This window comes from Physeter macrocephalus, chromosome 11, assembly GCF_002837175.3.
Source record: "Physeter macrocephalus isolate SW-GA chromosome 11, ASM283717v5, whole genome shotgun sequence".
Taxonomy (NCBI): Eukaryota; Metazoa; Chordata; class Mammalia; order Artiodactyla; family Physeteridae; genus Physeter; species Physeter macrocephalus.
Window position 1 is genome coordinate 18,656,835 of NC_041224.1, and position 27,133 is coordinate 18,683,967.

The following is a 27,133-nucleotide window of genomic DNA, read 5'->3' on the forward strand; positions in this document are numbered from 1 at the left end:
TTAATGAATAATATTCCATAGTATGGATGTACCACCATTTGTTTAACCATTCACCTATTGTAGTACATTTTGGTTGTTTATGGTTTTTGACCGTTACAAATAAGGCTGCTATGAACAGTCATATGTAAATTTTTGTGTGAACCCAGAAGTGCAATTGCTGGGTCATATGATAAGTTTATGTTTAGAGTTTTAAGAAATTGCCAAATTATTTTCCAGAGTTCCCGTACCATTTTATACTCCTACCAGCATTGTATGAGAGATTTAGTCTCTTTGCAGCCTCACCAGAATTTGATACTCTCACTATTTTTTATTTTAGCTATTCTGATAGGTGTGTAGAGATATCTCACCATGGTCTTAACTTGCATTTTCCTAATGGATGGGGATGTTGAAACATCTTTTCACCTGCTTATTTGCCACACGTATATCCTCTTCAGTAAAATCTTTCTTCATGCCTTTGGCTTGTTTTCTACTTGGATTTTTTTTTTTTTTTTACTGTTGCGTTTTAAGAGTCCTTCATATATACGTTCTAGATATGATTCCTCTTTTAGATATGTGGTTTACAAATATAAAATCTTGATTATTGCAGCTCTACAATAATCTCAAAATCAGGTAGAGTGATTCTTCCCACTTTCTTCTTCTTTTTCAAAATGTTTTAGCTATTCTAGTTCCTTTGCCTTTCCATGTAAATTTTAGGGTAGTCTTGTGTGTATCTACAAAAAACAAAATCTTGCTGGAATTCTGATATGAATTACGTTAAACTTGTTTGTATATCAGTTTGGGGAGAATTGACCTATTTACTATGTTGACTATATCTCTTCATTTATTTATATCTTCATTAATTTCTTTAGTGTTTTGTAGTTTTTAGCTTACAAATCATGTATGTATCTTCTTAGATTTACATCTGTTTCTTTTTTTTATTTTGAGTGATTAAATGGTATTGGGTTTTTAATTTCAGTCTCCAAATGTTTACTTTAAGTAAAGAAATTCAGTTGAATTTTGTATGTAGATCTTGTATCCTGCACCTTTTTGGATTTGCTTATTCTAGGAATTTTTAAGTAGATTCTTTGCATTTTCTATGTAGATAGTCATGTCAATATGACAATAGGGATAATTTTATTTTTTTCCTTTTTAATTTGTATGCATTTTATTTCCTTTTCATGCCATATTTTGCTATCTAGAACTTCCAGAGCTATGTTGAACATGAGTGGGGAGACAGGGCATCCTTCCTCTGTTCTAAACCTTAGTGGGGAAGCATTTAGTGTTATACCATTAAGTAGGGTGTTAGTTGTATGTTTTTTATAGATGCCCTATATGAAGTTAAGGAGGTTTCCCTCTATTCCTAGTTTTCTGAGTTTTTAATCATGACTGGGTGTTGAATTTTGTTAAATTTTTGTTAAATATATTTCATCAATTAATATGATCATGTGATATTTCCTCTTTGGCCTGTTAATGTTGTGGATTACACTGATTGAATTTTGAGTAGGGACCCACACTTGCACCCTCCCACAGTAAATACCATGATGGTATATAATTCTTTTTATATATTGCTGAATTCTCTTTGCACATATTTTATGAAGGATTTTTGCATCTATATTCATGAGAGATACTGGTCTATAGTTTTCTCTTTTTGTACTGTCTTTGTATGATTTCAGTATCAGGGTACCCTCATACAATGAATTGGGAAGTCTTCTCTCTTCTATTTTCTGACAGAAGCTGTGTAGAATTGGTGTTAATTCTTTAAACATTTGGTAGAATTCTCTAGTGAAGCCATCTAAGCCTGGATATTTCTTTTTGGCAGTTTTTAAATTATAAATTAAATTTCCTTTATAAATACAAGACTATTCAAATATCTATTTCATATATCTATTTAATGATTGAATTAAGGTAGTTTGTATTTTTCAAGCAGTTGGTCAACTTCACCCAAATCGTCAAATTTATGTGTTTAGAGTTGTTCACTTTATTATCCTTTTGATGTCTGCATGTCCTGTGGTGATTTCTCCTGTTTCAGTGCTAAAATACTGCTAACTTTTGTTTTCTCACTTTTTTGGTCAGTTTTGCCAGATGTATATCAGTTTTATTGATCTTTTCAAAGATCCAATTCCTTGTTTCATTGATTTTTCTCTGTTGCTTTTCTTTTCAATTTCATTGATTTTTGTTCTTATTTATATTATTTTCTTTCTTCTGCTTGCTTTGGGCATCTTTTGGGTAATTTCCTTTGCTCTGAATTCTATTTACCTGATATTAATTAGCTACTCCTGCTTTCTTTTGATTAATGTTTTGATTAATTTGTAATAAGTTTCTTGTAGATAGCATATACATAGGTCGTGGTTTTTCATCCACTGTACCAATCTTTATCTTTTAATTGGTGTATTTAGACCATTTGCCTGTAATGTAGTTATGATATATTAGGGTTTAAGTGTGCCATTTTATTTTTTGTTTTCTATTTGTTCTGTTTTCTTCTTTCTGCTTTCTTGTGTAGGTTACTCGAATTTTTTTTTTTTAGAATTCCATTTGAATTTATCTATAGTGGTTTTTTAGTATATCATTTTGTATAGCATTTTTAGTGGGTGCTCTAGGTATTATGTTATATATACATAACTTATTACAATCTACTGGTGTAAACAATTTACCATTTCAAGTGATATATAGAAACATTACCTCACTTTACATCCATTTATGTCTCCCACTTATAACTGTCTTAAATATTTTCTCTACATACATTGAATGCTATAATTTCCATTCAGCTCTCAGATATAACTTAGAAAACTCAAGAGGAGGAGGAAAATCTATTGTTTACCCATATTTTTACTCTTACTCTTGTTCTTTCTCCTTCCAGCTATTTTAAGATTTTTTTCTTTTATGATTTCCTTTCTGTTCAGATAACTGGCCATTATTATCAGATAGGTCTGCTGGTAACAGATTCTCTTAGTTTTCCTTCGTCTGCAGAGGTCTTGGTTTCCCCTTTATTCCTGAAGGATATTTTCACTGAATATGGAATTTTGCGTTGACAGTTGTTTGCGTTTTGCACTTGAAAAATGTGCCAAATTCAGTTAGCATACTTTTCAGTTCTGGTATTTCTATTTGGTTCTTCTGTATATCTTCTGTTTCTTTGCTGTTGACTTTTTACTTCTTCCTCTGTTTTAAGAATGTGTATTATAGCTTGTCAAACCATTTTTATATGGCTGCGTTAAAATCCTAATCAGATAATTTGGATATCTCTTTCATCTGTTGGCATCTATTGATTATCTTTTTCATTCAAATAGAGATAGTCTTGGTTCTTGGTATGATGAGTGACTTTTTATTATTATTAAAAGTTGGACATTTCAGGTATTATAAGACTCTGGATCTTATTTAAATCCTCTATTTTACCTGGTGTTCTCTAACAAAGCCTAGCAGTGGAAAGGGGAGGGTTGCTGCCCTGTTACAGTCAGGTAGGAGTGGAATTCCAGGTTCCCTTCATGACATGTATTACAGCTGATGGGGAGGCTGGTTGTGAATCCTTTCAGGGTTGGGTGGGTGTGGGTGCTCCTGCTTGCCAGTAGGTCTCCACTTACCCCAGCCTGGCTGGGATAAGCAAGAACGTCTACTTACTGCTCGCCACCTGGCCTCCCCTGACATTGTGTGTGTGTCGGGGGGGTGCCTCAGCTGGACAGTTGTGAAAGCCCTGATTGCCCTCTACGCTTCCTCTGAAACCACCCTGGCAGGGAGGAGGAGGGACACCTCATTATCCCTGGGTAGATTTGGAAGCCCAGACTACCAACTTAGTCTCTGCTGTTTCCACATGGGAAGGGGGATCCCCATCACCTCTCAGCAGACATGAAAGCTTGGCTTCTTACACAGCCTTCTCCCACATCACCCTGAGATTGGGGTGCCTCATTACAGCCTCACTATGGCAGAAGTCTAGGCTTCCCACTAGCCTTTGCTGGCATGGGCGTGGGGTGTGGCCACAGTTTTTTCTATGTTGTTTGCCTGAAGTAGATCGGTTATTATCTAAAAGTTGATCTTGATATGCTGCTGCTTTTCTGGTCCTTTTGGCTGGAAAGAGAAAGCTTTTTAAATTTTTTAATGTTACCATTATTATTTCTGTGCCTTTCAGTGTTTTGGGGTTGCAGGCTTCTCTGGGACCAAGTCTGGGATATATGAGGCTGTAAGAAACCCAGGGAAGTTACCACCTTGGTGCTCATTGGGTCCTGCCATTCCTAGTTGGTCTGTCTTCTCTCCAACATTCAGATTATTCTTCTGTTTGTTTCATATATAACATTTAGAATTTTTAGTTTTTCTTAGTGGGAGGACTATGAAAAAGTACTTCTTCATTTTTCCAGGAGTGAAAGTTTTGTATTATTTTTTTAAAGTGATTTTTTTAAATGCATATTTTAAAGGATTCAAATACTTGGCAATTGTGATCAACACCCCAGAAATAAACCAAATTTATTTGCTTCCTTTTTATAACTGATTCTCTATAAGCAACCAAAATTAGTAGCGATGAGATACGTTCTAGTTTATGTGTATTTTCCCTTAGCAATAATTTGTTGCTCAAAATAAAGAAATTGTGAAAACTTGGGTAATATGACCGACTTCATAAGGAGTCTTTTTTTTTTTTTTTTTTTTTTAACTTGCCTGCATTGGGTCTCCGTTGCTGCGCGTGGGCTTTCTCTAGTTGCGGCAAGCAGAGCTGTTCTTCGTTGCGGCGCGGGCTTCCCATTGTGGTGGCTTCTCTTGTTACGGAGCACAGGCTCTAGGCGCACGGGCTTCAGTAGTTGTGGTGCATGGGCTTAGTTGCTCCGCGGCATGTGGGATCTTCCCGGACCAGGGCTCAAACCCATATCCCCTGCATTGGCAGGCTGATTCTTAACCACTGCGTCACCAGGAAAGTCCCCATAAGGAGTCATTTATATGGTTTCTTCCTCTTTTCTGAAAAACAATTTTGAAAAACAAGAAAATCTGGCCTCTTATTTGGGCTCATATTGTACTCTGGTGACACTATGTTTTTATACTTTTAAATTAGACTCATACATCATTTAATTTACTAATTTCCTATTTTGGTATTAGGGTGTTTGGGGTTTTTTTTAAGTCACCATTTCAAAAGCCTGGATGTATAAAGGTACTGAAGCAGTATAGGATAAAATATGGTGTTAGATACCATGTAATTTCTAGAAAGGTAACAGCCTTGTTAAGTAGAACTGTTCCCGTAACACTGTATTCTTAATGCACATTATTTTTGGCCATTTTTCTCTATTGGGCTGCCTATCTTGTCAGTTTATAAGATCTCTTTATGTATTCTATATATCAGTCTTCTGTTTGTACTCTGAATTGTAGATGATCTTTCCAAATCTGTTATTTCTCTCTTGATTTGTTTATTCTGTCTTTTATCTTTTTTTTATAGCATTTGGGTTTTCAGCCTTAGTTAAGATTTTGTCTTCCTTTAAATAGTACAGGTAGTATTTTAGATTTCTTTCTGCAAGGTTTTTATTGTTTTGGTTTCTAAAGTCAAGTCTCTTATCCAACTGGGATTTATTTTGGTATATATTGTAAGGTTGTGTCCAATTATCTTTCAAATAGGTATTCATTTGTGACAGCATCATTTAATAAATCCTTTTCCCACTGAACTGAAATATTTATGAATTCTCTGTTCTATTCTAGGAATTTGTCTCTTCATATGCCAATATCATATTAATTCTATTACGTTAGCATTATAACAAATACACACACAGAGGATGGAGAAGATATGGTTATAAGGATGGATGAGTTTGACAGTAGTAATCAAGAGTGAAGTTGCTTCTCAGTGTTAACTCTCTAATCAGAAAGGGATTTAATGGAGAGGCCAATTGATAAATTGATAAGTATCTATTGATAACTACCCTTGATGTTGCCAGATTATATTTTACATTTGTAAAATATTGAAAAGATAAATGTATACCATTAAGAGCTAATTTTCTGCCAAGTAGTATGTTAGGGGATATATAATTCTCCTCACATCAACTTTATGAGGTTAGATATAGCTCCCTTTTACAGAAGAGAAAATGGACACTTGTTCTAAGGGTTAAGTTACTTGCCCAGTATTGTGCAACTATTAGATAGTAAAGGTAGGATTAAAACACTAATGACCAGGCTCTTTTCACTATGCCATAATGAAATGTTTCATGAACAGTACTTTGAACACTAAATATATATACAAATTGATATGATGGTTATATCATAATCATCTATCATTAGCACCTGTGAGTTTTATTTTAAAACAATGCAGTGGATAGGGCACAATAAAACTTACAGCTAACTATTTATAGCAAAGCAATTCTATTTTGATGAAAGAACAATATATATTTATGTGTTCTTTCAAGAATGGTCTATGAATACAATGTTAGAAGCTATTATGTTATTGATTGGTTCTTTTAAACATTTTTTTTTTAGAGCAGAAGAAAGTTAAAGTAAAAAAACCAAAACCTGAATTTCCTATATATACGCCTTTAGAAAGTACATATATTCAATCTTATGATCATGGAACTTCTATAGAAGAAATTGAGGAACAAATGGATGATTGGCTGGAAAACAGGAACAGAACACAGAAAAAACAGGTAAATTTTTAAAATTTTGTTTTAATTGAGTAAAATACATACTGAAAAGTACATAAAATATAGATGTACAGCTCAGTAAACTATCACATGGTAAATCAAGTTAACCATTGCCAAGATCAAGAAATAGAACATTGCCAGTGTCCAGAAGCCACGCTCATGCTTCATCCTGGTCACTACCTTTCTTTTCTCCTACAAAGATAATGATTATCCTGACTTCTAACCATAGATTAGTTTTTCCTGCTGTTTGAAGTTTATAACTGGAATCGTCCTGCCTTAGTCCATTCAGGCTGCTGTAACAAAAATATAATAGACTGGGCGGTTTAAACAACAAACATTTATTTCTCACAGTTCTGAAGACTGGGAAGTTCAAGATCAAGATGCCGGCAGATTCGGTGTCTGGTGAGGGCCCTCTTCCTATTCATAGACAGCAGTCTCCTTGCTGTGTCCTCACATGGTGGAAGAGGTGAGAGAGCTCTCTGGGGTCTCTTTCATAAGGGCACTAATCCCATTCATGAGGGCTCCACCCTCATGACCTAATGAACCCCCAAAGGCCCCACCCCCTACTACCATCACATTGGGGGTTAGGATTGCAACATATGGATGGGGGGCAGACACAGACATTCAGTCCATAACACATTCCATATGTACTATTTTGCATCTTCTTTCCTCTGTTCATATAGTATTTGTGATAGTTCTTCATTATTGTGTGTAGCAGTAATTTGTTCATTTTCATTGCTGTATAATCCATTTAGAAATATAGCACATTTTAGATGATATTTTCGTTGGAGATTGATGTTGTTTCCAGTTTTTGACTATAATGAGTAAGTTTCCTTTGCACACTATTGTACTTTCAGTACACATATGTGTAAATTTCTATTTTTGGAGTTAAGTTGAAGGGTCAGCTTTAGTAAATAATTCTGAATAGTTTTTTTTTTTCAATGTTTGTATCAATTTATAGCTCAGCAACAGGATCTGAAAACTTCAATTACTTTACATCCTTGCCAACACTGGATCAAGTCTTTTATGTTTTTAACCATAGAGTTAGGTGTGTAGTCATATTTAATTATGGTTTAATTTGTATAACCTTTGATGAATAAGTTTAAACACTTTTTCTTATGTTTATTGGACACTGATATTCTCCTATGTGAAATGCCTTTTCAAGTCTTTTTTTTTATTGGGTTGCCTGTGTTTTTTCTTACTGATTTGTAAAGAGGTTTTTAATGTATTTCAGAAGTGAATCTTTGCACATGTTTTCTCCCACTTTGGCTTGCCGTTTCATTCTCTTAATGGTGTCTTTTGATGACCAGAGTTATTAATTTTAGTCATCAGTCTTTTCCTTTCCTTTATTTGATGTTTGTGTTGTGTTTAAGAAATCTTTTCCCACTTTGCAGTCATAAAGATATTTCCAAATTTTTCTAGAAGCTTTAGTATTCTACTTTTTACATTTAGATTCATAATCCCCTGGACTTTATATTTGTGTTTATTGTAAAGTAATGATCAAGTTTAATATTTTTTCACAAGTTTTCGAAACCAATTGACCCAATACCAGTTAAAGAAAAGACTGCTTCCTACAGCTCTGCAAATTCCACCTTTATTATAGAACAAGTGTCCATAACCATGTGGTCTGTTTCTAGACTTCCTGCTTTGTTCCATTAATCTATTTCTCCATGTTTGTGCTGATACCACACAATCTTAATTACTGTAGCTGTGTACTAGATATCTGGTATAGTAATTTTCCAACTTCGTTTTCCTCCTATAAGATTGCCACTTTACATTCACATATAAATTTTTTTAAATTTATTTTATTTAATTTAATTTTATTTTTGGCTGCGTTGGGTCTTCGTTGCTCATGCGGGCTTTCTCTAGTTGTGGTGAGTGGGGGCTACTCTTCCTGGTAGTGCGCGGGCTTCTCATTGCAGCGGCTTCTCTTGTTGCGGAGCATGGGCTCTAGGCGCGTAGGCTTCAGTAGTTGTGGTGAGCGGGCTCAGTAGTTGTGGCTCGCGGCTCTAGAGCGCAGGCTCAGTAGTTGTGGTGCACGTGCTTAGTTGCTCTGCGGCATGTGGCATCTTCCCGGACCGGGGCTTGAACCCGTGTCCCCTGCATTGGCAGGCGGATTCTTAACCACTGCGCCACCAGGGAAGCCCTCACATATAAATTTTTAAAGTAACTTGCCATTTTCCACAAATTATTCAATTGGGATTACATTGAATATATAGATTAATTTTGGAAGAACTGGCATCCAGACAGTACTGACTCTACAACCCATGAATAAATCCATTCATATAGGTCTTTAAAAAAAGTTTTTTAATGTGTTACAGGTTTTTGTGTGTATATACTGCACATTAAAAAAAAATTTATTCCTGGTCATTTAGTGTTTTTAGATGATATTACATATGATATTGTTTTTTTAAACTTCACTTTCCAATTATATTTGCTATATAGAAATACAGTTGATTTTTGTATAATAACCTTGTATCCTGCATCCTTGCTAAATTTATTTTTTAATTTTAACAGTTTCTCTGAGTATTACACTTTTTTTTTCTTTTGTGCTAAGGATCTCTAGTACATGTAGAATAAAAGTGATATAATTATCTTTGTTTCATTTCCAATCTCAAAAAAGCTTTCTTTATTAAAAGTTTTATTTCATTATTAAAATTATATATTCTTTTATTGTTTAACTGTTAAATGTGATATATGCTGTAGGCTTTCTATAGCATTTTTTACTGAGACACACTTCACATAACATAAAATTCACCATTTAAAAGTGCACATAGTTCAGTGGTTGTAATCTATTCACTATGTTGTGCAACCATCACCACTATCTAATTCAAGAAGATTTTCATCACACCAAACAAATAAATAAATAACCCTCTACTTGTTAGCAGTTAGCTCCAATTCTCCTCTCTCCCCTTCCCTGACAACTGCTAATCTACTTTCTGTCTATGGATTTGCCTATTCTAGACATTTCACATAATTGGTATCATACAGTATGTGGCCTTTTGTGTTTTGCTTGGCATAAAGTATTCAAGGTTGTGTTATTTAACAGTACTTCATTTCTTCTTATGGCTAAATAATATTCCATTATATGCATATATCACATACTGTTTATCCATTCTTCAGCTAATGGATATTTAGTTTGATTCTACTTTGGGACTATGATAAAAATGCTATGAACATTCACATACAGGTCTTTATTCAGACATATATTTTGTGGTTTCTCTAGGGATTACATTAACATCTTAATTTATAACAATCTAGTTAGGATTAATGCCAACTTAGTTTCAGTAGTGTTAAACTTTCCGCCATATAATGTGTTATTGTCACAGATTAAATCTGTATATATTGTGTGCCTGTCAATTTAGATTTATAACTATTGCTTTATGCAGTTGTCTTTTAGTGAGATTTAAAAAGAATTAACAAACAAAAATTACATTTATTCTGTTTTCTGTATTTACCTGTGTAAATACGAAAACACCTATCCTGGTGTTTATTTCTTCATATGCCATTGAGTAACTGTCTAATGTCCCTTCATTTCATTCTGAAGGAGTCCCTTTAAGCACTTGTAGGGCCAGACTGCTAGCAACAAACTCTCTCACTTTTTGTTTATCTGGGAATGTCAAAATTTTTCCTTCATTTTTGAAGGATAGTTTTGCCAGATAAATAATTTTGATTTGACTGTTCTTTTCTTTCAGCACTTTGAGAACATCATCCCACTACCTTCTGGTTTCTGATTAGAAATCAGATGTTAATCTTATTGATGATCACTTGTACATGATGAGTTACTTGTCCTTTCCTGTTTTGAAGATTCTTTCTTTGTCTTTAGCTTTTGATCAGTTTGATTGTGATGTATGTAGATGTGGATTCCTGTGAGTTTATCCTTTTGGAGTTCATTGAGCTTCAAATTTTAGAAGTTTTGACCATTATTCTTCAAATATTCTCTCTTTCTCTCTCATCCCCTTTCCCCTTCCTCCTTTCACCTTTCTGTTACTCGTATTAAGAATATGTTGATATGTTTAATGTATCCCACAGGCCTCTGAGGCTTTGCTTATTTTTCTTAATTCTCTTTTCTTTCTGTTCTTCAGACCAAATAATCTCAGTGGGTTTATTTGTCAGTTTGCTGATTCTTTTTCTGCCTGTTCAAATCTGCTGTTGAGCCCCTCTAGTGAATTCTTAATTTGTTATTGCACTTTTCACCCTCAGAATTTCTATTTTATTCCTTTTAATAATTTCTACCTATTTATTGATTTATTCTCAACTAGGTGACACATTGTTCTCATACTTGCCTTTAGTTTTGGGGGCATGGTTTCCTTTAGCTTGTTGAATATTTAAAATAGCTGATTTAAAGCTTTCGCCTAGAAATTCCAATGTCTGGTCTTCCTCAGGCACAGTTTCTATTTATTTTTTCCTTTATTTGGGCCATACTATATTGTTTCTTTGCAGGTATGGCAATTATCGTTGTTCCTGTTGAAGACTGGGTATTGTGACTGTTATTAGTTGCGACTCTGAAAAAATCAGATTCTCTCCCCTTTCCAGGATTTATTGATGTTGTTTGTTTGTTTACTGACTTTTCTGTACTAATTCTACAAACTCTGTTTCTTTTGTTTTGTGTAGCAACCGAAGTCTCTATTCAGTTAGCTTAGTGATCAGCTAATAATTGGACAGAGATTTCCTTGAATGCCTGGAGCCAAAATTTCTTCCAGTCTTTGCCGTGGGCTCTGTGTATGTGTTGGGGCTCAGCTTCTACACCCAGTCAGGCAGTTGACAGTTCTGCCTTAGCTTTTACTTTCTGCTTCCAGAGAGCCTCAAGATCAACAGCAGGTGAGAACTTAAGTCCTTCTCAGGTCTTTTCTGACCATGCTCACAGCCTTGAGCATGCACGTGGCCTAGATTCTCAGAGCATCTTATTCCTCAGCCTTTCTTCTCAAGCTTTTTGATTAATCTGTTGTATGCCCAGCTTTTTTCTGTTGCCACAGGAAGCAGTGGCTAAGATACTAGACAGTAACCATTTTCCCAAAATGGCCCCAGGGAAGAGCTTTTAGCATTAGGCCAGTGTTCAGTTAGGCAAAATAAAGACAAGCCTTTTTTTTTTTTTTTTTTAAAGACAAGCCTTTTTATCAGTCTTCCAAGGAGCCACGAAACAGATCAAAACAAATGATTACAGTTCCTTGAAAATTAGTTCATTCTCCTCCCTCCACAGTCAAGAATATGGTTGTTATTTTCATAGGTAGTGCTGAGCTGTGGAACAGGGAATAAGACTGGGGTAAGTTAATGTAGCACAGAGGTTGCTGTTCTTATCAAGAATCAGCTGTCTTTCTTCAGTACAGGTTACCCATAGTACTGCAAGCCTTTGATTAATTTCCAGAGTTTAGAAAAACTTGATTCTGATAGATTCTGACCATTTTTTTGTTGCTTTTATAAAGAGAGTAGGTTTGGAGTTCCTTACTCTGCCATTTTTGTTAACGTCACACTGTGAATTTTAAAAATCAAAATTTCTTCCTAGATTTGCTAAGAATTTTTATTTATTAAAAATGAATGTTGTAAAATGTTATCAAATACTTTTTGTGTCAGTTATGATGATTATAGCTTTTTAACCTTTATTTTGTTAATGAGATGAATTATATAGATTGTTTTTCTAATATTAAACCACTTTGCTTTCTTTTTTCTTTTTGCGGTACGCGGGCCTCTCACTGTTGTGGCCTCTCCCGTTGCGGAGCACAGGCTCCGGATGCGCAGGCTCAACGGCCATGGCTCACGGGCCTAGCTGCTCCATGGCATGTGGGATCTTCCCGCATCAGCAGGCGGACTCTCAACCACTGTGCCACCAGGGAAGCCCCCACCTTGCTTTTTTTTTTTTTTTTTTTTGTGGTACGCAGGCCTCTCACTGTTGTGGCCTCTCCCGTTGCGGGGCACAGGCTCCAGACGCACAGACAGGCTCCAGACGCACAGGCTCAGTAACCATGGCTCATGGGCCCAGCCGCTCCGTGGCATGTGGGATCTTCCTGGACCGGGGCATGAACCCGTGTCCCCTGCACCAGCAGGTGGATTCTCAACCACTGCGCCACCAGGGAAGCCCACCTTGCTTTCTTAAACCCATTTGATTTGATATGATTTGATAGTACACAGAATTCTAATGTACCTTTAACCCAGTTTTCCCTGATAGTTATATCTTATGTAACTACAATACAATTTCAAAACCAAGAAATTGACATTAAGTACAATGACTGTGTATAATTGTATGCCATTTTATCACATGTGTAGATTAATGTAACAACCACTGCAATAGAGATATAAAACTAGTCAAGATACAGAACACAAATACATCACTCATGCTTCTTTATATTCACACCCATCACCTTTCCACCATCCTTAACCTCTGACAACCATTAATTTATTCTTTCTCAAGAGTTTTGTCATTTTGAGAACGTTATATAAACGGAATCATTCATTGTGTGACTTCTTGAGATAGACATTTTTTAATGCCTTTTCATTTTTATTCCTTTCTTTTTTTTAGTGAGGTGTAATTGGCATATAACATATTAGTTTCATATTTACAACATAATGATTCGACTTTTATGTATTTTTTATAAATTTATTTTTATTTATTTATTTTTGGCTGTGTTGGGTCCTTGTTGCTGTGCGCGGGCTTTCCATAGTTGTGGCGAGTGGGGGCTACTCTTCGTTGCGGTACACAGGGTTCTCATTGTGGTGGCTTCTCTTGTTAATGGAGCATGGGCTCTAGGCACGCGGGCTTCCGTAGTTGTGGCACACGGGCTCAGTAGTTGTGGTGCACAGGCTCTAGAATGCAGGCTCAGTAGTTGTGGCGCATGGGCTTAGTTGCTCCGTGGCACGTGGGACCAGGGCTTGAACCTGTGTCCCCTGAGTTGGCAGGCAGATTCTTAACCACTGCGCCACCAGGGAAGTCCCTCGACTTTGTATGGATTGCAAAGGAATCACCACAGTCAGTATAGTTAACACCCATCACCACACATAGTTACAAAAATTTTTTTTGTGATGAGAACTTTTAAGATCTCCTCTCCTAGCAACTTTCAAATATGCAGTACAGTGTTATTAAGTATAGTCACCATGCTGTACATGACATCCCCATGGCTTATTTATTCGTACCCTTTCACCCATTTCATCCACCCCTCATTGCCACAGCCACACCTCTTATAAAAACCAGTCTGGGCCTTCCCTGGTGGCGCAGTGGTTAGGAATCCACCTGCCAATGCAGGGGACACGGGTTCCAGCCCTGGTCCAGGAAGATCCCACATGCTGCGGAGCAACTAAGCCCATGCGCCACAACTACTGAGCCTGCACTCTAGAGCCCGTGAGCCAACAACTTCTGAGCCCGTGAGCCACAACTACAGAAGCCCGCGTGCCTAGAGCCCATGCTCTGCAACAAGAGAAGCCACTGCAATGAGAAGCCCGCGCACCGCAACAAAGAGTAGGCCCCGCTCACCACAACTAGAGAAAGCCCGTGTGCAGCAATGAAGACCCTGCACAGCCAAAAATAAAAACAAATAAATAAGTTATAAAAAAAAAAACAGTCTGTTCTCTTTTTTTTTTTTGAGCTTAGTTTTTTTGGGTTTTGTTTGTTTTTGTTAAGATTCCTCTAAAAAAGTGAGATCATCTGGTATTTGTCTTTCTCTACCTGATTTATTTTACTTAGCATAATGCCTTCAAGGTCCATCCATGTTGTCACAAATGGTAAGATTTCCTTCTTTTTATGGCTGAATAATATTCCTGTGTGTGTCTGTGGATGTGTGTGTCACATTTTCTATATCCATTCATCCATCAAAGGACACTGAAGTCCTTTCCATAACTTGGCTATTGTAAATAGTCTGCAACAAACCTTGGGGTGCATATATCTTTTCAAATTAGTGTTTTCACTTTCTTTGGATAAATACCCAGAAGTGGAACTTCTAGATCATATGGTAGTTCTATTTTTAATTTTTTGAGGAAACTCTGTACTGATTTCCATAGTGGTTGGACCAATATACATTCCCACCAACAGTGCACAAGAGTTCCCTTTTCTCCATATCCCTGCCACCACTTGTTATTTCTTGTCTTTTTGATAATAGCCATTCTAACAAGTGTGAGATGATATCTCATTATGGTTTTGATTTTCATTTCCCTGTTGATTAGTGATGCTGAGCATCTTTTCATGTGTTCAGTACGATGTTAGCTTTGGGCTTGTCACATACGGCCTTTATTATGTTGTGGTGCGTTCCCTCTATACACACTTTGTTGAGAGTTTTTACCATAAATGAATGTTTTTGTCCAGTTTTGTCAAATGTGTCTATTCAGATGATCATATGCTTAATCACCATACATCTGTGAGTTTTGCTTTCTTCTTGTAATTGATTTCTAATGTCAATACCATTGTGGTAGGAAAAGGTGCTTGATTTCAGTCTTCTTAAATTTAGGACTTGTTTTGTGGGCTAATTAACATCTGATCTATCCTGGAGATCCATGTGTACTTGAGAAGAATGTGTATTCTGTTGCTTTTGGATGGAATGTCCTGTATATGTTATTAATTCAATCTGGTCTAACATGTCATTTAAGGCTAGTCTTCCTTATTGATTTTCTGTCTGGATGATCTACCCATTGATACAAGTGGGGTATTAATGTTTCCTACTATTATTGTATTGCTGTCTATTTCTCCCTTTATTCTGTTAATATTTGCTTTATAGATTTAGGTGCTCAGATTGACTTTTTTTTTTTTTACTCACATTATGCCCTTAAGATACCTCCAAGTGTTTGAGTGTATCAGTAGTTTGTTTCTTTTTATCACTGAATAATAATCCATAGTGGGTTAGTTTGCATGATCTAACATATTATGTACATAGGAGCATACAGTGCATACTCTGTTGTGAGATTTATTCATGTTTCTGTAGTTTTCCCTTTGTAGTGCTGAGTAATATTCTATTGTATGGGTACACTACAATTTTTTAAATTTATTAGTTGATAGACATTTGATTTGTTTCTAGTTTCTGGCCATTATAAATGAGTCTTCTATGAAGATTCATTGTACATGTCTTTGTGTGGACTTATGCCTTCATTTCTCTTGGGTAAATACCATGTATTAAAATGACTGGAAGGTGTGATGTGTGTATATCTAAATATTTTAAAAGTTGCCAAACTGTTTTCCAGAGTGGCTATTAATTTTACATTCCCACCAGCAATGTGTAAGAGTTGCAGTTGCTCCACATCTTGGCCAACCTTTGCTGTTAACACTCTTTTTACCCTTCTAGTGGATGTGTAGGACTATCTCATTGTGATTCTAATTTGCAGTTCTCTAATGATTAATAATGCTGAGCATCTTTTTATCTGTTTATTTTCCATTAGAATATCTTTTTTATGAAGTCTCTCTTCAAATCTATGGCCCATGCTTGTCTTATTATTGAGTTTAAAGTTCTCTACATATTTTGAACACTTTTGTCACCTATATGTTTTGCAAATATCTTCTCCTTGTGTATAACGTGCTTTTTTTAATATATAAATTATTTATTTATTTATTTATTTTTGGCTGCGTCGGGTCTTCGTTGCTGCGCACGGGCTTTCTCTAGTTGTGGCAAACAGGGACTGCTCTTCATTGCGGTGCGTGGGCTTCTCATTGTGGTGGCTTTTCTTTCTGTGGAGCATGGGCTCTAGGTGCATGGGCTTCACTAGTTGTGGCACATGGGCTCAGTATTTGTGCCACATGGGCTTAGTTGCTCCATGGCATGTGGGATCTTCCTGGACCAGGGATCGAACCTGTGTCCCCTGCATTGGCAGGCAGATTCTTAACCACTGTGCCACCAGGGAAGCACCCTAACTTGCGTTTTATTTTAGTAGTAGTGTCTTTTGAAGAGAAAAAGTTTTAAATTCAGATGTTCAGTTTATTAAATATTTTCTTTTATACTAAGTTCTTTTTCTGTCCTAATTAAGAAGTCTTTACCAAACCCAAAGTTACTGAGAGTTTCTCCCATCTTTCCATTTAGAAGTTTTACAATTTTAACTCTTAAATTTAGGTCTGTGAGATTTCAAGTTAATTTTTGTATATAGTGGGAGGTAAGCGTTGAGGTGGTTTTTGTTTGTTTGCTTGACATTTAGCTATCCAGTAGCCCCATTTGTTAAAAAAAGTTATACTTTTCCCATTCAATTGACGTGGGACCTTTGTTGAAAATAATTGACTGTATATGTGTTGGTTTATTACTGGACTCTCTATTCTGTTTTTTTAATCTGTATGTCTGTATTTACACCAATACAATTTGTCTTGATAATAAACTATATAATAAGCCTTGAAATCAGATAGTATAAATCCTCCAACTGTTATCTTCTTTTCAAAATTGTATTGGCTATTCTAGTTCTTTACATTTCTTTATAAAATTTAAAATCAAGTTTTCAATTTGTACAAAAGATTTTGCTGGAATTTTTATTGCAGTTGAATTGATCTGTAGATAAATTTGGGGAGATTTCTCATCATAACAATACTGAGTCTTTTTTTTTTTTTTTTTTTTTGGCTGTCTTGGGTCTTTGTTGCTGCACACGGGCTTTCTCTAGTTGCGGCGAGTGGGGGCTACTCTTTGTTGCAGTGTGTGGGCTTCTCATTGAGGTGGCTTCTCTTGTTGCAGAGCACAGGCTCTAGAGCACAGGCTCAGTAGTTGTGGCGCACGGGCTTAGTTGCTCCGCAGCATGTGGGATATTCCCGGACCAGGGCTTGAACCCATGTACCCTGCATTGGCAGGCAGAGTCTTAACCACTGCGCCACCAGGGAAGTCCCAATATTGAGTCTTTTGATCCATTAACATGGTATATCTTTTATTTTATTTAAGTCTCCTTTAATTTCTCTTAGGAACATATTTTGTCAAATTTATACCTAAATATTTCATATTTTATACTATTCTGAATTATATTTTTAATTTGTTACTGATGTGAGTATATTGAAATACAATTAATTTTTGTATATTAGCCTTTTATCCTGTAACTTTGCTATACTCACTTATTAGTCCTAGTAGCTTTCATGAAGGATAGGTCTACAATTTTGTTATATTTTAATGTTTTTTTGTCCTCTTCATATCAGGTAATACTGGCCTCATAGAATGCATTGGGAAGTGTTCCTTCCTCTTCTCTTTTCTACAAGCATTTGTATGGAATTCCATCTATTTTTTTGTTAAGGTAGCTTTGTCTGTTTTTCTTTTTGAAGGGATTTGACTGTTTTATCCAGGTTGTTGAATATACTGGAATAAGTTGTTTATAATATTCCCTTATTATCATTTTAATATCTGTAGTGATGTCTCTTTCATTTCTGATATTGATAATTTGTGTCTTCTGTTTTTTGTTTTTTTTTTTTTTTAAGAGAACAAGGAGGGGGAAAAGAAGGGAATACTGGGTGTTAGGGTGCTGCAATTTTTAAAAATTTTATTTATTTATTTATTTATTTTGGGGTCTTCGTTTCCACGCGTGGGCTTTCTCTAGTTGTGGCGAGTGGGGGCCACTCTTCATCGCAGTGCGCGGGCCTCTCAATGTCGCGGCCTCTCTTGTTGCGGAGCACAGGCTCCAGACGCGCAGGCTCAGTAGTTGTGGCTCATGGGCCTAGCTGCTACGCGGCACGTGGGATCTTCCCAGACCAGGGCTCGAACCCATGTCCCCTGCATTGGCAGGCAGACTCTCAACCACTGCGCCACCAGGGAAGCCCCGTGTCTTCTGTTTTATTTTTGGTCAGGGTCTCTAGAAGTACATCCATTTTACTGATTTTCTTTAGAAATCAGCTTTTGGTTTCATTGATTTTCCTCTGTTGTTTTTTAGTCTTGTGTTCATTGATTTCCGCTATTAATTTTTTCCTGTCTTCTACTTATTTGGGGTTTAATTTGCTCTTTTTCTAGTTTCTTAAGGTGGATGTTTAGGTCATTGATTTGAGAACTTCTTTCTTTTCTAAGTATTAATGCTGTAAGTTTTTTCTGAACACTGAATTATTTAAATGTAGAGCTTTATATTTGGTATTAATATTTATATATTTGTATTTTAGCTGTATCCCACAAATTTTATGTTAGGTATTCATTTTCATTCAGTTCGAAACAGTCTAATTTTCCTTGTGATTTCCTCTTCAACTCATGTTTATTTTCCTAAAAGATAGGTATTTTCCAGATATCTTTCTGTAACTGCCTTCTGTTTGTATATAGTTTTTTTATTATTTAAGTTTACCATTTTAGGAATTTGGGATGAGCATTTAATTCATCTATATTTAGTATAATTAGTGATATTTTGGGGTTCAAATTTATCATCTTAGTATTTGCTTTCTATTTGTCCCTCTTTATCTGTTTTCTCTCTTGCTTTCTTTTGGATTAATTTTTAATTTCCATTTCTCCCTTCTATAAACTTGATGTCATTATACACTCTTTTAGTCTTCCTTTTGTGGATAATATGTAGTATTCAATATGCCTCTTATTATAGTCTTGCATGAGTTTCTGTTGCTACTCCCCAGACAATAAAATGACCTTTGACCCTTTACTTCATCTATCTTTTTTGTGTATTTTGTGTGTTATGTGTTGAGCTGTGTCCCCCTAAAATTTATATGTTAAAGCGCTAACTCCCAGTACCTGAGAAATTGACATTTGTAAATAAGGTCATTGCATATGTAAGTAGTTAAAATGAAGTCATACAGGAGTTTTTTGTGTGTAGAACTGTGTGATGATACAGCATTTCATTTCCTGGATTCCTTTGTTTCAAAGCCTGTATTCTTTTCTCATTAGAATTTTTACCTATGGTTTCTTTGGTTGAACTGACCGTAGAAATGTGCACACATTATACTCTCAGTAGATACTTGTTAAATTGATCAAGTGTCCAGAGTAATTTATCATGGTGACTTCTGCTGAGAGACCATAATAATGGGGGGAGTGGGAGACAAAATACTGGATTCTTAAGATTTGAAGACCTAAGTTCTAGTTTTAGCATCACTGTTTATTACCTATATGATCTGGGTTTTTGTTTTCTTATTACTTAACACCATACAAAGAGTGTGAAATTATCTGATCTTTCTACCTTAGAGATAAAAGTATGTATGTTAAAACATTTTGTAAACTGAGAAACCCTAAACCAAAATTTTCCTTTTATTCTAGCCTTCTTTGGGATCTTCCTGTCATTTTCAAAGTTTTTTTTTTCATCTACATTAAAATTTTTCTTTTGTCCTTTAATTAGTAGAAACCAAATGAAGAGAAATATATGTCCCAGTTGACCTCTCTGCTGTTTGTATTAAGAAGTTGACTAACTTTGTTCAAGAGCTTCTCCAGTAATCTCCCTAACTAGTTTTGTTTTGTCCTATATATTCGGAAAGGTTTTAAGTACCATGTTTGTAATCTCTCACAAAATATTGCTGTAAAATGATGTAATGGAGAGATGAACTTCTAGGAAAGGTTACCCTGGGCATATGACATGGTGGCAAATGACCGTAGACAGAGGCTATACCTCTGTATAGCTCATATAGACAAATTGCATAAGGAAAATACCATAGCAGAAAGCTAGCTGTTGACTTTACTGATAATTCCATGTCAAATAGGGGAAATAACAAATTTTTATCATTATCATCATCATTCTTGACATCTTGTGTCAGATGTTGTCCTGTGTCCTACTGAACATTGAGTTGCTTATTTAACTCTCATAAGAACCCTGGTAACATTTTTTCCATTTTGCAAGGGGTGTTTGATTATCAGCGGCACTGTACAATATTTAGTTCAGTCATATGAAATTGCTGTTATTTAGAGTAAAAACATTCAAATATCAGGAATTTTACATGGCTCAATCAGTGTAAGTATATTAGGCATAAATCCATCTATGGAATTTCTTAACCTTCTTAACCTTAACCTTCTTAAGCTCTTTTTTTTTTTTTTTTGGTGTTCAGTTACTTTAATAACACTACATTTACTATGTTATCACCATGGAATGTAAATTCAGGTTAGACAAGAGAATTTCACAAGTACAACAAAGCATTCTGTAGTATACCAAAGTTTGTATAATGTCTGACCAAACCAGCTTGCTCATAAATCACTTCCATTATAGGCAACACATTTTTTAAGTATTTTTCATTTACCTTTGCATTAGCACTTAAAATATACACTTCTATTTCAAAATGCCATTTAAAAATTCTTCTAATATAACAGCAAACTATAATTCTGCAATTACAAAACAGCTAAACGGGGATCTACAGTTAAGTTATTCTCATGTTTACAGCTATGATTCTGAAACAGATACTACTTCAAAGCAGCTGTTACCAGCTCTTTAGGTTTGGTTTAAAAACACACACATAGTTGCTGGGAGGTTTATAATGTTGTATTCCGTGCACTGTTCTGAAAGGGTTTTTCAAGAGCCAACCAGGCCTTAAAAACAGTACTCAGTCCACAAGGCAGTCAGAAAGAGTTAAATTAAATAGGATAAATAGGATTCCTACATTACATCAAAAGCATATGATATTCTGCAGCAACTGGGAGCATTTTCAGGTTTGGCATGTTGTCCTCTTTACAACTAATTTTATCAGAAGAGTTTAAGAAGGTGGACATTGTACCACTATCAAGTGCATTTAAAAGTGACATGTTTTTGTGCTAATCTGACTCCCTTGAATGACCTAGCTAGTGAACTAGTCACTAGGCAAATCAAACCTGCAAGAAAGGAAGCCGGTATTCAAATTACCATGTTATTGTCCGACCCACAGAATTTATTTTCAACATAAACATATAACCTCAGTATGAGATGTCTAACTAAAGCAAGCACCACCAAGACCAAGACAGCATCTCCCCTTCTAAGGTTTAGGTTTTGCCCAGAATTCCTGATACATGGAATAGCCCATACCAAGAGCCATTGCTCCCACAACAAAGCATTGGGCTGCCACGCGCCTGTGGATCTGGTGAACAGACACTTTAGTATTGCCCGTGCCCTTCCATTTATATAATCCATATGCAACCATTGCTGCAAAACCTGCCATTCCAATGGGGACAAATGGTGCCTCTCTAGCTTTTCGGATGAGTTTAGATCCCTGATCGTCATCATATGAAGAAAGAGAAACATCTGTGTCACTTGACATAGTGATTGAAGAATCTTCAGGCAACGGCACGGTGTCGCAGGCTCCTTCCGGCTTCTGACCCACCTCGCGCACCAGCAGTCGGCCCGGCCTTTCCCGGTCCCGCGCACAGCCGGCCTCCCTTCTTAAGCTCTTGAAAGGGTCAAACCCAGGTAGTTTCTCCCAGAATTTGCCACAGCTTTCATTAGTGGCAGTGCCTGTAGCACTTTAAAGCAATAAGTAAAAGATGACAAATATCCAAATAGTAGGAATATTAGATAAAAAGTGGAATATAAAAAGTTATTTCTGATTATAATTGCCCGACATTATAAGTTGGTGATAGTCATTTTTTTTTTCAGTTTCTGAAAGAATGTAGTTAAGTATTTTAAGTCCAGTGAGCAGATGTCAAACATTTTTTGTGCGAAAACAATCCATGTATATGATTAATAAAGTGAGGTTTTAATGAGTCATTGGTAAGTCAAACAAAATAATTTTCCACCATAAATACTATAACAAATGAACTCTTCTAAAATAAAATAGTTTCTTCTTTTTCCCTCTGGTGACCTAGTGGTAATGTTCTGCAGTGTTTTATGTAGGAGACTTGGATTTCATTCCTGTTCTCGTTATCTCTCTCCCTGGGGCTGCAATGAATAAAATAAGAAATAAAATCACTATCCTGCATCCTTACTGCCATAGGCTGTACCCATGTCAGATTTCATAAACTAAGCTAGATGGGGCCTGATTAGTATTGGGACGGAAGACCTCAGAACAAAGTCTGTGGAACACACATCTTCCATACAGCCAGTATTTCATCTTCCTTGAACCCTTGTCTTACAGTCATTATTGCACTTTCCTCTTTACTCTTTGATTGATTTACTTGCTGTAGGAAAAAAGAAAAGAAAAGGTCTTTAAAGTAAATGCATTTCTAGTAATTTAAATCAGTGAATTTATTTATTTTCCCTTTTCAAACTTGAAAGACTATTTAGTCTGAAAGGTGTTTGGCTATATTCTTGAAAAGACAGTATTCCAACCAGCAGTGTGTTTTATTGTCTAAAAATTTACTATCTCAGAGACTTCTCATTTTATTTGTCTCTGTAAAGTGTTCTTTGTTTCTGTTTGTTTTGAGAGATAGTGTTGCCCTTATTTTATAAAAAATATGCAACACATGAAATTATTTTTTAAAACACATATAATGTAATTATGTGAAGATTCAAAACTTAGAATTGTTTTCTTGTTCCCTTTAAAACCTAGATTATCTACATACTCTGTAACTTTAAATTTTAATTTAAAAAACCTCGAATACCAGTAATTTAAATCAATTAGATCTTTGTGTAGGTGTATGTATAAAATATAATGCATATAATTCAGTTAAAAATGCACTTGTGTTTTAACCATGAATAGACCCAATCTACCTATACCTGTTCCTCCCAAAACACACACAAACACACCTTGCATAATTACAGGTGGTACATATGCACACACACACTCAAACACTGGTGTACCTAAGTTCTCTAACACACTGGTTTTCTTTTCTTCTCTCTTTCCACCTCCCTCCCTCCCTCCTTTCCTTCCTAGTGACATTTTACACATAACCCCAATATATGAAAGACAGCTACAAAAGGCTGAGCTTCTCTGGTTAATGTCAGAATGAGGGAGGCTAAAGTCCCATCCATATGGCCTCTTCCTCACCCCATGAGGCAAGGCATCTTGGAAAAACCCTAAAGTTCTAAGAAACATGGCTGCCCTCCTCAGTTTCACTTTATTCCATATACACAAAAACTTAATGTTTTGAAAGAGTTATGGTGAGTACAGAAAAGTGAGTAAACAAAAACAACAGAAACAAAATCAGATTATTGTCAGAAAAGAGATACTTGAGTAGGGGTGTGAATGTAAACAGGAGAAAGTTATTGAAGTGGAAAAGAAGGGCATGTATCTTCAACAGGAAAGCAACTTCCAGAATGCTGTTCATGTTTTAAAATGTTGATGGTAACACTTAGAGCTGTGAGCATGGGCCTGCGAAGTATTCAGCAATGACTCTTGGTGGTTTCTTATTCTGCCCTTATGCCACATCCTCTTCATTTCTGTTTAGAATGACTCCAAACCAAAATTAAACCCCCAAAGTCATAGCAGTCAAAGATGGGTAGCATATTTTTCTTTGTAAAATAAAAAGTCATTTATTTATATTCTGGAGTATTCCAGGATTCATCTAATTTATATTTTAGTAGCATTTAAGATAATATTCCCTATTTGTCATCAATGATTTTTCAGGAAGTAGTTTTCCAAGTATTTCACAGTGTTACTGCTTTTAAACCAGCCATCCTTATAAATATTTTTAGAATACCCCATGGTACTGGTAGGTTGGTGAATTTTTAAAAATTGATTCTTTGGAGGGAAAAAAGAAGCCTCAATGTGTAGCATTTGCCAATTTTACTGGTAATTTACTCTCATCATGGCTGATTTGAAATTATCAACATGGAGTCACTGAAAGTGGAGCTGGGAAAAGATGTGGAGCGGTAGTTTACCGTCTGTAATATTTCCATCATGTAGGTACACTAGGTGTGAATACCCTCAAAGGCATACATAATAATAAAATGTAAAATAGGAAGCAATGAATTTTGACTATTACCTTTTTTAGTATAATTTAATTAAAAGTTTATATAATTTAATTTTTAATAATGGATACATTTAATAACTGGCTCACACAGTTCCTGAAACTTTGGCAGTTGGCTCTCATGAGCTGGTGTAAGTGGGCTCCAGCACACCACTGTCCTTGGGAAAACTCCATTTCTTTACCTTTTACTGTATGTCTGATTCAGCCATCCTTCATCTGTCTCCAAGATTCACTACAGTTATGCAAATTATTTGACTATTGGTATTTAGGGGATATATAGAGGATATAAATATCAGCCTATTTTCTGCTTTTTATCAGTTTGTCTCTATTATTAAGGCACCTATTATATTATCCTGAAGTCATTTAATATCTTACCTTCCTGTTACTTGCCTAGCAAGATGACTTTAAACCATTCAAAATGATTATCTTTCCCATGTCTTAACAACAGAACCAAAAGAAGCGATCCCTAAGTACATTGGAGTATTGGTGAGATTTTTTTGTTGCTAGATCGTCACCTACCTAAAACTGCCTAGATAGATCTGTTTTATTTGTAAGAACAGGGTTTCCATTTTAAAAGCTTTTTAATGTAATTAGTTTGATAACAGCTGAAGTCTCCGGTGAAAGGTCTCAGTCTGTTACCCAGCAGTTAACTGTTTGTGTTCATCGTTGATAATAGCAGCTTGCCGCTGAATATTTTCATCATTCATTAGTTTACCCTTTAATAAAATTGTTTTACATACATTTTCTAAAGTGTATTATATTTTCAAAATAATTTGGCCATGGCCATATTAGATCTAGAATATCTGCCTTTTCCAAAAGATAAATTTGAACTTTTCCTGTTAGAAAATCTTATATTTTGCTGAATTGGCCTTTTGTATTAAAGCTGTTTCTCACGTAAGTAAAGCTTCAGGAAGAAAAGGAAAACTCTTTTTAAACATTGTCTCTGACTATTATAGACTGGATAGCAGAAAAGACATCCCAATGAATGATTTACTGTATGGTGCTGTTAAAAGTGCATTTCATGGTTTTCTTGATCATCAAGACAGAAAATGGCCAGTATATTTGAGAGCACGAAAAACTGAGATATTTATGTGTCTGGTAGTCTTATTTTATTAAAATCCTGTTTTAAGTCTACTAAAATCACTTTCAACAAATATTAAACACCTATATTTTGTAAGATTCTTTAGCGGTAACTTGTTTGATAACACTAGAGTACAAAAGATGTCAAATCTCTCCGTTTTTCCAAAGAATGTTCTGACTTTAAGCCCTTCCCCATCAGGGTCTGTGAGAAGTCCACTGTTAGTCATTCTTTGGGCTCTGGCCCCTTTCCCAGTTGTCTCTCCAAAAAGAAGTCACTCAGTCTGAGATTACTGCTTTGTCGATTATCTGAGAATGCCCTCTAATTCCTTCTGAAGTGAGTCCCCTTTGCTTGTCCTCCTGGTTGGGCCAGGGTGGTGTCTGTAGTCTCTGATACAGCAAGAGGCCCACTGGCAACTGCTCTCCTCACGCCAAGCTAACCAGGGGCCTCGCCACGGCTCTCAAGCTCGCCTCCAAGTGCAAGTACGTCATCATATCCCGTTACCAATTTTAGGAACTCTTCTATCCCCCCATTTGTATTGCTCTTTTCTTCAACGCTTCCATTTGCTCTCAGATTTTCTTTTCCACCCTCATCTCTTCACACACAATTGGAGCCTAATGGCTTCGGTATGCACTGGATAGTCCTGAACTACATTTCTTTTAAGCAGTAAAAAGTAAACAACACAGCAGGTTTTTATATCCTGCTGTATTAAATTCTTAGTAACTCATCTTGTTATAGAAGTTTTCTCTGAGTGGGAAAAGAGAATGAATATCAGTCTTCAGTTTTACAGACTAAGATAAAATGAAAGCACAACATAAGAAACTACTTTTGTGTGGACTGAAATGTACACCAGATTTATATATCAGTTTGTGTATATCACATTCATGCATATATTCAAGTACATACGTGAGTAGACAACAAAGAATACTCTGAGAATTAAATGAAACATGTAAAAGTGGCAGACACATCGTAGCCCTACAATTAATCTTAATTTGATAATTTTCTAAAAGAATTAATGGTTTTATGGTTCAGGTGGGTGATTACCAGCATGTGTTATTCTACTAATATTCTCTAACACTGTCTTTAGTTTCATAATGTCTTAAGACTTTTTCCTAGATAGCTGAGAAACTTTTTTTTAAACAGTCATTTATTTTGTGATGGCTATTTGACTTTAACTTTTATTTATAATTTATTTTCTTCTTAGAAACTTTCTACAATGGCAACAGTTAATTCGAAGAATGCTAAGATAATTGATAAGTCTTTAAAGTGGGTCTTTTGTTAAGCCCAGGTACCTTATAATTAATGACTGCTACCACACCACCTGTTCTCTTCTGCCTTGAATCTTATCACATCGATGTTGCTTTGAAATCTGAGAATCCTTTCCACTTCCTGACAACTAATATGCTACTAGTTTTAGTCCGACATATTACTGATTAGCTGAATACTATTTCCTGGTTTTTTTTTCCTGTATCTCTAAATAAACCACTTTTGTCTTAGGATTATGATGTTATAGAAAAAATACTTAGATTTTTTTTTTTTTTGCAGAGGGAAGGAGATCATAGAAAAGATGAATCATAGTATACTAAATGCTTTCTAAAAGTAAAATTTTGATAATATTTAAAATATAATTAGGTATACCTATGGAGAGAGAGTTTTTAAAAATCCACATTTGTTTCTCATCTTCCTTTTATAATGTAAGGGTTTTTTTCTGTATACTGTAGTATAGGATTTAGATTTTGTGCTTTGTATTGTTTCCCTTGCATCCAGTCTTATTAATAATATAAGTACGGGGCTTCCCTGGTGGCGCCATGGTTGAGAGTCCGCCTGCCGATGCAGGGGAC

At 35.7% G+C, this 27,133-nt stretch overlaps 2 protein-coding genes across 2 annotated transcripts in view; one reads left to right on the forward strand and one right to left on the reverse strand.

The window, feature by feature from the left end:
- Positions 1 to 27,133, forward strand: part of DNAJC1 (DnaJ heat shock protein family (Hsp40) member C1) — a 198,001-nt gene that overhangs the window by 103,028 nt on the left and 67,840 nt on the right. The window contains exon 8 of the mRNA XM_024129642.1: positions 6,409 to 6,572. Coding sequence (XP_023985410.1) covers positions 6,409 to 6,572 — 164 coding nt within the window. The remainder of the gene's footprint in view (positions 1 to 6,408; positions 6,573 to 27,133) is intronic.
- On the reverse strand, positions 20,715 to 21,639 carry LOC102987912 (HIG1 domain family member 1A, mitochondrial-like). Its single transcript, XM_055087793.1, has one exon. It carries the CDS (start codon positions 21,625 to 21,627, stop codon positions 21,346 to 21,348), a length of 282 nt encoding a protein of 93 aa, XP_054943768.1. The 5' UTR covers positions 21,628 to 21,639; the 3' UTR covers positions 20,715 to 21,345.

Excerpts from the sequence above, each read along its gene's own strand:
- LOC102987912 (XM_055087793.1), bottom strand. The coding sequence starts at position 21,627 with ATGTCAAGTGACACAGATGTTTCTCTTTCTTCATATGATGACGATCAG.